This window comes from Taurulus bubalis (genome assembly GCF_910589615.1).
Source record: "Taurulus bubalis genome assembly, chromosome: 12".
In the NCBI taxonomy this organism is placed as follows: Eukaryota; Metazoa; Chordata; class Actinopteri; order Perciformes; family Cottidae; genus Taurulus; species Taurulus bubalis.
Genome location: NC_136600.1, coordinates 6,582,679 through 6,596,926, shown reverse-complemented (window position 1 = coordinate 6,596,926; position 14,248 = coordinate 6,582,679). Strand labels below are relative to the sequence as shown.

The 14,248-nt window shown below is 42.3% G+C and overlaps 1 protein-coding gene across 1 annotated transcript in view; it reads left to right on the top strand.

The window, feature by feature from the left end:
• The window catches only part of me1 (malic enzyme 1, NADP(+)-dependent, cytosolic), a 72,442-nt gene that overhangs the window by 38,525 nt on the left and 19,669 nt on the right, over positions 1-14,248 (top strand). The window contains exons 4-5 of the mRNA XM_079227107.1: positions 11,724-11,799; positions 13,088-13,249. Of these exons, the coding sequence (XP_079083233.1) occupies positions 11,724-11,799; positions 13,088-13,249 (238 nt within the window). The remainder of the gene's footprint in view (positions 1-11,723; positions 11,800-13,087; positions 13,250-14,248) is intronic.

Genomic DNA, 14,248 nt, shown 5'->3' with positions numbered 1-14,248 from the left:
GTGACCAGCATAAAGCAAGCAATTAAATGCTACAGGTTAAAATCACGTCTATGTCCTGATTCATTGCTTTTAGTTTTTGCATTTTTGTATTATATACACTATCTTCACATCATGAAAAATCCACCGAGGTGGTCTTCCTGTCCGTCAAATCGCCGGCCAGTCCTCGTTGGAAAAAACAACACTGCGACTTTTCCCGAACCTGGTTTGAAATGAATAAGATTTTCCCAAAGTCATACAAAAATAATCATATCAATCATCACTCATGACCCACTAGAAGTGTATGGTGGTGCCTGAATCTAAAGAGACCCATTTTGTTGTGTTTGGGACATTTCTGGGCGTCAACCTCTATAAAAACATAGCGAGCAGTTGCCAGATCGTAAGCACCAACCAAGTGGAAGCTACAAAAATGGCGGGCAGAGTGGATCTGGGGTTGGCTTTCACCCGCTGCCAAGCAGCGTAACCCTAACGGCAGACAGGGGGCTTCTGGTGTCGTTGAGCCCGGGAGGAGGGTCCAACATGATGAATGTGTTTTAAAGCGGCAACCGACAAATTCTGGTCGTTCTGCCTTTCAGGATAGGAAACCTCATGGATAGTATAAGTACTTGTTTTAAGACTAGTTTGACATTTTGGAAAATGCAAGACAATCTGGAGAAGCAGCGGGTCTGGCTCTGTAAAGGGAACTTAATCTGTCCAACAGAACCTCTACAGCTCATTAATTAACACATTGTATTTCTTGAGTTTGATCCGAACAAAAACAGAAATTAAAATATGAACCAGGCTGGCTTTTCCCCTGTTCTTCCACACTATATGCTAAGCTAAGCTAATTGCCTCCTGGCCCCAGCTCAATACAGACATGATTGATGTCAATCTTCTCATTTAGCTAAAAGTTAACATGCATATTTCATAAAATCCCAACTATTATAAGTAAATAAATTCTTCTTTTAAACATGACAACAAAGGTTTTTCCTGGAGGACTCGTTGTCTTTCTGAGAAATTCAAAGGGAATTTTAAGAAAGCCATTACACATTATAAATGGAGGCATGATGGTTTCCAATCTTAGCTGAGCAGACCAGTGAAACGTTTGTCTTAAACTGGGTCAGCCTCATGTGGACATGGAACACTCCCCTCTGACTAAAAGAGCCAAGTCAACAGATCGGACATTAATCACAGACCAACGGCACCGCTTTTATATCTGCACTTAGATAAGACCATACTTCTGGGAATGGTATGAGGCCTACAGTATCTGACACTAATATCTCCTAACGGCTCTGCTTCTTGTTAGTCAGTTCAAAACTCCCACTGTAGTTAATGCATGTGTAAGAAAGCGCTAAAAGCTAACTTTTCTTTGTTTTGACAGCTCCATCAGCTCTGAGCTCAGCTTTGGCTGTGAACACTTGTAAACCTGTCATGCATTTGGCCCGAACTTAGAAAGTGAAATCTTGAAGATAACCGTCTGCGCTCGAGGGCCGTGTGAGCTGTGGGATCAGTCAACAGGCTTTCAAACTGAAAACCTTTTCTACAAACATCATTTTATTAAATTTGAACACAACCTTCTGCAAGGGAAGAACAAAAGAGAGATTATTCAGTGGTTGTAATCGGGAGTAATAGCTATATTACCCTTTCATACTTGAAATATTTTTTAGCAATGATACTTAGCATACTTAGATACTTAGCATTTTTGCTACATTTGTTTTTTTACATTTGTTTTGCCTTTTTTTTATAAATTGCATAAATAAGTGATAAATAAACAACTGTGGTCTGTTCTTTAACATTAAACCCTTTTTTAGTTGCAATAGTTGAAAGTTGCAGGAAAATAATGTCTAATTAAATCAGAGTTCTGTCAGCTTTGTAATTGTGAAAATGAGTGAGAAATCAAATTTCACTGTGCGAAAGACTTATTTGTCTTTGACTCAGACGTGCTTATTTCTCAGTGTTTATAATGTCAAGGCGCTCCAGCAAATCTACTGCATACTTTGTTCCATCTGCAGATTAACGATGCCTGTTACTGATAAGAATTTCACACATTCGAACAACAAAACTTAATTTGTCTTGCAAAAGCCTATTTGATCCCAACCAATGAATTGCAATAACATAATGTATGAATTTGACACATGTGATATATATGCAGTGGAGCATATTTTGGCAGAGCACACTGGATTCGAAAGCGGATCTCTGAAACCATCCTGCTGTTTCATAGCACTCACATTCCCCCATGTATGAGGCTCTATCTGCACTTAAATGTCATATGAAATGTCTGTACATTACGAATCCCTAGAGGTTGTCTGGATGCACATATTAGCTCTTAATTCCACAGAGAGATTACTGGTGTCACTGACATGGCCATAATAAACACAATAGTTGACTTCTGGGCCCTATTTACCGTACCTAGCTAAACAAAGTCAAGCAAATGTCCTAATCTCCAGCTTAAATTAGCGAGATGATTGACATCAGGCTATCTGGGTTTCTTCACGGCTGATCCGCACTGAAACGGTAATAATGGAGCACTGACACCACGATGTTTTAACAGTACAATGGCAAATAAACTCAGAGGAACCTCTTTTTATTTCTCTAATGAGAAGCAGGAGATGATCATGAACGCATATGAGGAAGTCAATACCGTAGTCATTCACAGCAAACGCGTTGCGAATATTCCAAGGTTTTTGCAACGTTGTTGCCATGAACGCAACTTTAACAGCGCCCGCTGCCAGACATAAGCGTCGCGTTAATGTTCTACAATAATGATGTGTATGGTGTACTAATAGCACTGTCATATATTTATGAGTGCTTTCAACACATCCATAAGTTTCTAAAGTGCTAAATAAACTTAAGAACAGCGGCATGCAGCGGCTGATAGTCTGTGTCTAAGACGGGCGATCAGCTGCGCCTGTGGTGATCAATGTCCGCGGCTCGAGAAACTTTCGTAAATAAATTATTTCTTGCCGGCAAAATCTATATCGCCACGTACAGGAAGTCATGATAATGTAAAGGATGGATCCTGGCGATCTGAAAGAACTCTCTCCCTATAAAACTAATATAACTAATATCAATGAGGAAGTGAGCTGGTTTTTTTGTCCGTGGGAGTGTCCAGCTTATCCAGTGAATTTCAGTAAGCCTGCCCGAGAGCAGGTTCACATTTTTGGATGTGTTGCTGTGGTGATTTATCTAAGCTTGCTTCGAGAAACCGAGAAAGCCAGACCTACGTCATCTTATACTGACAATTAGCCCACTAACTCAGTAAGCCAGGTACGAGAAATAGGGCCCTGGATATTATGGATGATCTCACTGTGAGATGATTGGTTTTGGTTGTGTTGCAGACTGACTCTGTCTGACCTCTGACCTCTCCACAGGAATGGGATCTAACCCCAGATTACTCTCCTTTCCGAATCTCTTTGATCGGTTTTCATTTACGTGAGACCTCTCCACTGGCATCCTGAACATTCGCTTTGATTTATGCGTCGGCATTACATCAGTGAGCGCTAAATGTCAGCAACATTCATATGAACACATTCCTCTTGTATGACGGATGGGAGAATTAAAAAAAGATGGATTATGAGTACAAAATAAATGTAGAATGGATGTGGCATCCTTCGAAAAAATGACGAGTGTTTATGAAAAAGTAATAATTATGATTGATAATTCTGTAATCTCACAGCGAACGGTGGGGAGGAACTATAACTTTCTAGGTTGTCAAGCCGGTTGTCAAGCCTAGCAGTGTAGATAGTGTGTCCAGGTTAGTGTATGGTAGTTTTGCGATCGGATTTTTTTTAAAAATCTGAGTCGAGTCAATAAAATATTGTGGTCTTCATCGACGGTAACTTGATTGTTTAAAAGCTGTGTTTTTTTGCAGGATGTCCCATGTTGTGCTATGTGTTGTTGTGCTATGTGTTGATCTGACCAATCAGTTCTCTGTAGAGTTTTACCACCTTCTAGAATCGGATCTGCTCTTTCCAAACCTCGACAGAGTTGGTACCAATAATGGAGTGGTTCTATTGGTAATATACACAACTTTTGTTCATGGAAACACAAAAATAACCGTTGTAGTGTGTAACGAACTGAACTGAATTGGAATGTTTGGTTGAAATGTGGCAATTGTAACTATGATGATGAAGATCCTTAAACCTTAGTGGAATATTCTTTTTAACTCAAACCATAATGTTTCAGATGTTTTAATTTTGACAAAATCTTTGTTGGAACCCAAAACATGATTCTTTCCTCAATCTAACCAAACCTTAACCAGAGCTAACCACTAAATGAAATCCACTCGCCAAGGTGAGATGGCACCAAATACCACAGGTATCTTATTATTATAAATGGTCCTGGGAGCCCAAATTGGAGAGTAAAGTACAATTGTCTTCATATTCCATTGTAGAATATGAGCCTCTCACTTGTTGTCATAGTGTACGTGAATCTTCTCCTCAGCTGTTAGCCCTGAAGAATTGGAAACTCTAAAAGCATTTCTCCATCTGTTCTTCAGTGGACACTAGCGGCTCGCCTAGCACCAACCCAGACATGCCTGAAATTGAATACACATTTTTCTGTGCGTGTCAAAGAGAATTCAATGGGCCATACATCATTGTCATCCATATCATGCTCAATGGTTTTACAACATCCTCTTAACCTGTCTCCCATCGCCAATGTTCTTCGTGTCTGTTTTTTTAGGATGACCATTTGCAAGTTTTCTTGTATATGCATTGTATAATGCACAATTGCTGGCAGTGGTCAAACCCAATTGCTTTTGAATGGGACTTTGCAACCCACACGAAATGTCATTTTCATTGAACGTAGGGAAATGAATGGAAAACCTGGTTGCAAGAGAGCTGGAATTCCTCTAATAGCCAGCTGGGTTCATCAGGTCTGCACCTCTGATTCCTTTAGCAGGGCCATGTGCTGGAACGAGTCCTTTTCTGCTGTTTCTCGCCCCTCGAGTTATGCAAAGCTGGCTGAGAGAGAAGCTTGGTGTCCACAGCAATCGTCTGGACACTTGACTGTGTCTCCTTCGCCTGCACAGCTCCGGTAGACGACAGGGCGACAGAACCTCACGCCGTCTGGTTGCTATTTTCATCACCTGCGGGTGATCCTGTGTAAAAGATTCCGTGCCTTTGCGTGTTTTGCCCCAGCGTGTTACCCGAAGTGATGAAAGGCCGATCAGATTGGCTAAACTGTGTTCTTTTTGGCCGCAAATTCTCCCAAGTTTTCCCTCTCCGCCATGTCTGGAAAAGCTTCACGAGGGAAGATTAGTTGCTGTGCGGACGCCCAGCCTGATTTCAGTGGGCTGCAGTGGAATGAGGTGGGGGTGGGTTATGGCTTTCCAAGGCCAGGCACTGGAACTGGTTCTTGCTTGTGACTCAGGCAACGTGTTGAATACTTGTAATGTGATGGAATCCTGTCAAAGTCTGAGCGTGCCATGCAGGGTGGGCGGCAGAGGAAGAAGAAGAGTGCATTGTCTTTGGAGATTCGTACTGGATGGAGAGAGGAAAAAGAAGGACTGGAAAAATAATTCCTGACCGTCACGCTTCATTTCCAAGTGATGAGAGCTGTGCGTTGAACAAAAAGTACCGGGCCCGGTTGCATCTTGCTGCTAAGATTACTCCTAGCAGAAAAACACCCCTCGGCCATCCTACAAGAGATTGAACAAACACACGGAACTGAAGGCTACGTGTGCTTAGAGACTGAGAGAGGTGGATTATGGGTTGGAGGACTGTTTGTTGAGCTGATGCTAAATTATTCACCCACCATCAGCATCCCTTCGTCGTTTCTATTTATTTTGTTCTTTTTGTGTTTACAGAGCCCTTTTCCCAGAGGTCTGTTGCATATTTAGTTTCTTTGACGATCATCTTTTCCATTGCATTTAGTTATTTTTAAAATGGGCAGAGTTTGCGTCAGCGCAGGCTGCACCATGAACATGGTTATTGATTGGCACTGCCAGACCTCCAGTTCTCACTGGGTTTTTCTCCTTCTCTTCTATTGGTTTAGTCAGACGTTTGGCTGCTTCATGCGGTGCAGCATGAGTGTGTCATCTGTGATGCCAACCGCTTCACTGACTTGGAAATGATCCGTATGAACAAAATCAATGGTATGAAGTAATGAAACTGACTTGCCCTAGTGTTGTATGGATATGTGAAGGTAACTAACAGTTTGTGCTCCAACTGAAGAAGCATCTCACTTTGTCGTGAATGTGATCAAATCTGTTCTGTGCAAAATGATTATCCCTATTTGTGATAATACTTGACAGGAAAAACAATCTACCCTTTCCATGGAAAGCCATTTACTTATTAAATACCACTCAGGGAAGGAAGCAAGAAAGTTGAAACCAGTGGTCTCATTGCTTAAATATTGTGCTGTCAGTTCTTTTCTACAGCGTGTGGTCAGCTACCACATCCAGTCATAGAAATGACTCTGTCTCCTTGTGAGTGTGCTGTATGGCTGTGTGCGTGTGCTGGTTCACTTGATGCTGGTCCTCAGAGGATACTCCACTCACCTGATATGGTGACAGACGGATATGTGCATCCAGACCAATATATTGGATAATGGTTTGACAAATTGACTATTGACATTGATTACGAATTAAAATATGGAGCCAAACCCAGGATACTGTTAATCCTGAGATGAAATGTTTGGTTTACCTTACCGTAGCACTTTCCCTACACTGAAAGCAGGTAGAAACACTGCAGTATTGTAGAAAGAACAAAGCTACATTACAAGCTACTCGGGAAAAGTAGCTATACACCACTCCATCTATTCGACAGCAAGAAACATCTACTATTCGGTAATATGACGATCAAATGTATTCATTATTTCGTTGTGCAATTTATTACTTTATTAAGTATTATCTGTTGGTCAGTTTGATACACTTCACTGAGAATGAATTGCCACAATTATAGGGAAGTAAAGTTTATTAATATATACAGTAGTACTGCGTCTGAAAAGTGAAACCAATGTGGAAATGCCATAAACTTGCATTCTTTCTACTGCCATCAGGGGGCGACTCCTCTGGTTTGAAGAAGAAGTCTGATTGTATAGAAGTCAATGACAAAACTTCTCCCTTGATTATTTACCTCAGTTTATGATCTATTATGGCATGTACTGAAAAACACAAAACAATACTGACTCTTTCTTGAACTTTGGCCGGAGGGGAGGTAACCCCTGAAGGCTGAGGCATAAAGGAAGCGTCACACAAGTAGTAACTCAAATAAGAGGTGCAGCTCTGATTCATTGATTTTCTTGTTTGGCTTCTTGTAACGGGCCACAGTTCAGTTAGTCAACTCACGTTATATAAGTGCAAAATGTGTTCAGAAATATGTTATATTGTTCGTGAGTGACTATTTGAACTCTGACCAAGTGACGAGTTGATTCACCGATTATAATAAAATTAGAAATGTTAATCTGTTGTTATTGGCAACTCTATGGTTTAGTTTTAGTTTCGTTGAAAGCCTGTTGAAGTTCCCATCCTTCATGAAAATGATATCTCATACATCCCAGCAGCTGGTCTGGCAGAGGGATCCACTGTGTTAATGTTGGAGTGATGCTGCCGTTTGAACCTGTTTTGAAAAGCCATGGATCTCCACGAGGGAGTCCTCTCGCCGTATAGACCTGTTTCTTTTTCCAGCAGACAGACTGTATCTTGGACATCCCTCTGCTTTGACATACCATAAGTTCCACACCGTGCGAGAAGTTACAGTGTCTTGCTTTTTCAGCTCACGTTCGCAAAACAAGTCCACTTTGTGCCTGCACAAAACCTGTTCTGTTGAGTGCCTCAGAATGCGACATGTCGTCACTCAGTGAGTGTGTGGTACTGTGATCCGCGAGAGTGGCGTCAGCTAAATGTGTCCCACTATCGCTCCGTGTGCTCGGCCTCACATGGCTTGCAGAACCTTTCTTGATCTGTAATCTGTAATCTGTAATCTGTAAACTCTGGGTAAATGAGAAAGTAATTGATCAGAATAAAACAAAAATAAAACCGATACAGATTTCTGGGGCCAGTGGCCGCTCCAACAGGCTGATGGAAGAGAGGGATAAACTATATGTTTTATTATAATTCCCATTTCCTTCCAGTGCAGGTGAACAGTTCATTTTAATGTCAGATTATTCATATACAATTTAAGATTGTATATAATGTGACTGGTCTCGGTTGAATGTGAACTAAACCTTGTAGTTTGATTTATTAGATTATGTACCCAGTGGATGTGTGTGTTGGCTCCAAAGCTGCGGCGTAACCTTACCTCACCTCTTCCCTCTGGCCAGAGTCACACTCCAAGATGTCGTCGCCGTTCAGCTCCAATTAGGCCCTTTCAAACTAATTTAGAAAATCGTGTGGAAAAATCCTCTGTGTTGAATTTGTTCTCAGGCGAGCTAAATTAGTTGGAGACATCTCATAGCGTGACTTTGACCTTTAACACTGTTTTTACAGTCTTTTCCTCAATGATTTGTGTCCACTGTGTCAGTCGAACCGTATGTGGGTTTGCTAACAGAGGGCGTCAAGCGCGGCGAAGATTAAGGTCATGTGCTGGGAGGTGAAGAATGGTGACTGCTGGTGTTTTGTGTGGACACGGGTCAACGATCGGAGGCCGGCTTCCTCGTGGGGCTCGGGCCGTGTTTTGGGGTCATGATGTGGAAAGCAGCCTGTCCTCCTGCCGGCCCCTGGCAGCCTTTCCACACTCCCTGGGGCGTGTTTTGTGTTGGGCTGCAGGTCAGCGGTGGTGCTGTTTCAGGCCATCAGGTTGTTTTCTTTACCCTCTCTGTTCTCGCCACACTCTCTTACAGGAAGAGACAGACATGGCAGCTCGATGCTTTGTGGCCCTCTTCTCATCTAGAAAATCAGACGACCGCTATCCGTTGTGGTATTTCAGCAGCAGTAGTCTTACACACACAATATATCAACTAAGCATCAATATGAGGAAGAATATAGCATTCCTAACCAGAGGTTCTTATGTCCCAGGAGTCTACTTTTTCTTTGTGGGTACGTGGAAAATAATGGAGTATTTCAACCCATCTGCTGTGTACTCTCAATGACCCATTTAGCAATGTATTTTCACCTTTTCAAATATCCTTGCTCTGAAGGGATCATCACCATCTTAACAGACGGTGATGATGGATTTAAAACAGCACGACTCCTGACATCATGGGATGCTGTATATTAGCTCGTTCCTGCTCTGGGTTCTGTACATTTGTGATGGAATTTCTTAGAGGTGTGTGTGTGTGTGTGTGTGTGTGTGTGTGTGTGTGTGTGTGTGTGTGTGTGTGTGTGTGTGTGTGTGTGTGCTTTTCTGACTGTTAAAAAGGCATAACCACGGCTCCGGCAACTCTACTTCTTTGTACTCAGGGTCAAAGGTCATGAGGTCGACAGCTCCTCTGCAAACACAGAATGGCAGAAAATGAGGGTTTGGAGGAGGAGAGGAATAATGGCAAGCTGAACCTGAAATGTTTTTCATAACCTTCCTGTTGACAGAGATTAGGCATTACTGCCAGTCTGCCTGTCTGCTTTGATCCATCTCATACAATTGTTTTCCAACAGTCATATTGCCGGGTCAACCTTTCAGCCCCATTGCCTCTCTGTCTCCCAAAATGACTCATATTCCTGTTGCTGGCAGTGGCTCTGGGTCCTTTTGGCCTCAGGTAAACACACACAGCAGGCTAAACACACATCCTGTCCATTTCAAGCAGCACTCACGCATCTTCGTGCACAGATGTGTAGCTGTATGCAGATGTGCGTCATTTTATTGCCAGAAACGTTGAAAGGTGTTTAAAAGGCCAGATGTCTATGACCTTTATGTGACCTGCTAAGCTCTTTGCAGAGAGAGAGCCTAGCCAGTCAGCCATGTCTTCTTCTCCCTTTTCTCTCCTTTTTGTCGAGCTGCAACCAATGATGATTATTTTCATTATGGATTAATCTGGTGATTTATTTATTTTGTATTATTCAATTAACCATTAAGTCGATTGAATGTCAAACAATGTCCATTCCAAAGGCCAGGGTGTTTTTGCCAAATGTCTGTTTTTGTTGGACCAGCAGTCCAAACCCCAAAGATATTCAGTTTGCAATATTAAGGAGAAAAGTAGAACGTTTTGGCGTTGGAAGCTGAAAGCAGAGAATGCGTGAAACTGTATGATCATACTTCTAATTAGAACATTTTAATTTTGGCAAGGAGTATGAGACTCTCTGCTTTGTATTAAAAGAGTACACCTGTTTGTATGGGTAAATAAATAAATATAAATATAAACTTGAATTATTCATGATGAAGTTTTCTTCAGAATATTCAGAGGTCTAATGTTATGGAATTAATATGGGAAAAAAAGCAATAATGGTATAAGAAAGCAATGATAAAACAACATGAGTTACATCAAATGTGTATTTATAGGTGCTGCCTCATGCATAGCTCACTTGTGGTATTTCCACCTGTAAACTGCTGGTTTTGGCTACAGGGATGGCAATGCAGCTCAGTCGGTTAGTCAACCACTTTGGTCCAGATTGAAATGTCTCAGCAATGGATTGCCATGAAATTCTACGCAGACATTCTTGGTAACCAGATGATGCAGCTTTCCTCTAGCATTTGGATGGACTGCCATGAAATTTAGAACACAAATGTTTGTCCCATTTCAAGAAGACTTTAAATAACTGTGTTGATCCCTCAGCGTTTCCTCTAGCGTCAACTTCAGGATCAAAATTGGAATTTGTCAAACGCTTGGGTTCATGAGCAAATACCTGAAAAAACGAATGACATTCCCATCAGTTGTACTTTGTGTTTAGAGCTAGCCAGTTATCAAATGATAGCATGCTAAAAAGCTAAACAAACCAACTAAAGATTAGCATGTTTGCATTGCCATTGTGAGCATGTTAGCATACATACCATTTGTGTCCAGCCTCACACAGCTGCCTGCAAGGCTGGAGACTTTTTTTTGTATCTACCATGGTTACTGCCGTTAAGTAGAAACCCATGCTGACAGCCTACCCTTCTTATCAAAGTATTTTTATGTGACAAGATAATGTCTCTCTCTTCATCTCACTAGATTTTATTATTGCTTTTAACAATGTGTCGTGCTGTTTTGACATTTCTTCACTGTCTTCTTTCACAAGCGTGGACCTGAGCTGGGTCTTTACTTTATGAGCTGATTCTGACAAATAGTGATGTTTTTACTGTCACTGGTGCATAGAGGAGGGTTTGCACCCCCCTCTCCCATTCTATAACCAGATGGGTTTGTTGGGTAGGAAAGACGCCACAGCTGGACCCCACGCATAGAGATGATCTCTTTATCCTGGGATTGTCCCAAAGGGAAGGACGCTCATTCCAGGGAGGGAGGGTTGGTGGGAGGGGGTGATACTAAGATGAATGAATATTTGGGGAGACTCAAGGGTCCAAAGCAAACTCCCTGCAGAGGCCCTGAGCTCTAGGCTCAACATTAAAGTCCCAGGTGCCATCGGTATTCAATAAAGTCGTGGAAGAAAGGAAGAAAGGCAGAAAAGAAACTTCAAACAGCCTCGAAGCTCGAAGCTTTTCCCTCAAATCTTGGATATGTTATTTTATTTTTATGATAATGTTGTTGTGTTGCCATTACTGTATTACCAACATGTTTGTGACATTTTGCTATAACAGAGTCAAGCACGTCATTTAGCTTGGGGCGTGAGAAAGAGGGAGACTATTGACCCGTGATGCCTTTTGAAATTGCAAGAAGTGTGGTCTCTTTCTCTTCTCTCTTCCTTCTGCTAAATTGCGTTCTTCCATTTGTTCCAGGGGGCTGTTTATCACTATACATGACCGTGGCCACATTTCTACGGTGCTCCAGAACTGGCCAGAAAAGGACGTCAGGGTAAATGATAGCACTCAAACAGTCTTATTTAATAATGCTCATGTTGTTCCAACATTACAAAACCCATTGACACATTCTTGTTCTGTCTGACTGCGTCAATAAAGCAGAGCATAACAACAGTATTTTTTTGTAGGACATTACAGTATCCACAAATGGAAAAACAACAGAATAAAACCAGCAAACTTCAGTCATTGTCTTACAGTGGAGAAAAGCAAAAAAGTTATAAAAATAGCAACGACACATGTTGCTATGATGTTGAAAGACATAGATTATGATATCCATGATAATCATTCTGAAAAAACAACATCATGTTTTTACCTCAAGGGCAGTCATCTCACACCACTCTGCCTCAAACAAACAATGAATGCAGTGAATCCACCGATCCACTGGGGATCCGTTTTTGCTGATGATTTTGCTATTGGTCCTCTTGACCTGCTGTATTGGCCAATTTTCCAAAAGCCTGACATTTTCCTTTTAATCTTCTGCATAGAGCAACTATGTGCTAAGTCACGATCTAGTCATATTCAGAATGACGAAACCTGTAGACATTCCCGGCAAGTCAAATAAACCTGCAGCCTCAGCCACCTGTTCACAGCTGTCAACAGCAGGGCATTTAGCTCAGCGCTGACACGGCGCCTGTCATTGTCAGGGTGGTCTTATCGTAAACTCACCTAATACGGCCTACTTTTAACATTTCCATAGAAGGAGAGCACACAGGAGCCAGGGTAGTCAACCTCTGACATTAACACGTGATAGTTGGGGGGAAGAAAAGCTGTTCATGGTATCAATTATGGTCACATTCAAATGGGAAAACTAATGACACTTTGTCATATTGTGGGTGGAATCAGGCTGTATAAAGAACAGTCTGCATCACAGACATATGAGAAAAAGACAAACCCTTTGACATTTTGGAAAATGTCAAATTAAACTCCTCTGCTGGTGATATTAAGTGGAACACAATTGATTTGATTCATGCTGTGGAATCAACCTGATTTTATGCTTAATGAGTAAAAGGACTGGTGAGTGGAAAGCCAGTACGGTGATCTGTGGGAGGGCCTGGCTCACACTGAGGGGAAAAAACATGTTTCTGGGTAGCAGGGTGGACTTCAAAACAATTAGAATCCATGAGGCAAGGAAGCAGAACTGCTGCTTCATTTATGTTCTCATAAAATTGTGTATAAATGTGATGTCAAATCTAATTTAGGACTACCCTACATAGAGCCTCATTAAACACAGATTGTAATTGATGCGATGGTTGTTTAAAGCTTGCAGTTCTGTTGCTTGACAGGCGGTGTGTGTGACAGACGGAGAGAGGATCCTGGGGCTGGGAGACCTGGGCTGCTGTGGCATGGGCATCCCAGTGGGCAAGCTGGCCCTCTACACAGCCTGCGGAGGGGTGCCGCCACAGCAGTGCCTGCCTATCATGCTGGATGTGGGCACAGACAATGAGGTGAGAGCTGACGTCTAAATATAAGTGACGGACCATTCACAGAACTATAAGCAACTTCTAATATTGAGTTATCTTTATATTGCATCCATCAGAGATGGAAAGCAGTATGCATTAATGAACTGTACCGTACATGAGTACAGTTTTAATGCATCTACCTGTATTTTCATTCTGTTACAGAATAAATAACTACCCTATAAGTCGGGTTACAAGCCGCTACTACCTTCGGTCAGTGTCCCCGTTAGCTCCCCGCTGTAGCCAGCCAGTGCTCCTGCTAGTGCTCTGCTAGCTCCCCGACAACCACCAAAGGTAGCGGGACCAACCCCGGCTTGACACCCGACTCGGGTAGAGGGGACGCGTGCAGTAGCAGCAGCGCTGTTGCTAGCTAGCGCTGCTGCGAGCTTGCTACAGCTGGGACACGCACCGGAGGTACAGTAGAAGCGGCTTGTAACCCAACTTTTATGGTAGTCTACAGTCATGCTAGCACACTTTTAGCTCAACGCTAACGTGAGAATGGCAAATGATTGACCTCCGACACCAGAGATGAAGGTTAGCTTCAGAGCAGCAGGGGCTAAATTCAAGGTGGATTATATTACATTAGATGAAACTCTAATCATCCCTGTGGAGAAATTAGGTAATTTATAGCCCCAATAAGTAACAAGCAAGTGTGCTTGGTCTTCCTGCTCACCTCTCAACTCTACTGCTGCCGACCCTTCAACTAAAAATATTACTACAACACATTAACAATCCATGAGTACATGATGGTTGATGCCAGGAGGGAAATGTTCCTTATCCTTCGTAGCCAGGTAGGCCTTGCCTCAGAAATCTGCCAAGAAAAATAAAACTAATCTCACACTTAACAACCCGGAAACACCCTTAATATAAGTGAGGTAAGCAGCTCCATTGATGGATGCCAGATGGTAAAACACCTCTCCCCTCTGCCAGCCTGTGAGCCTAGAGAGCCAGAGTTACCCACCTAGAGTCCCTTTTCTCTCCGGCAAC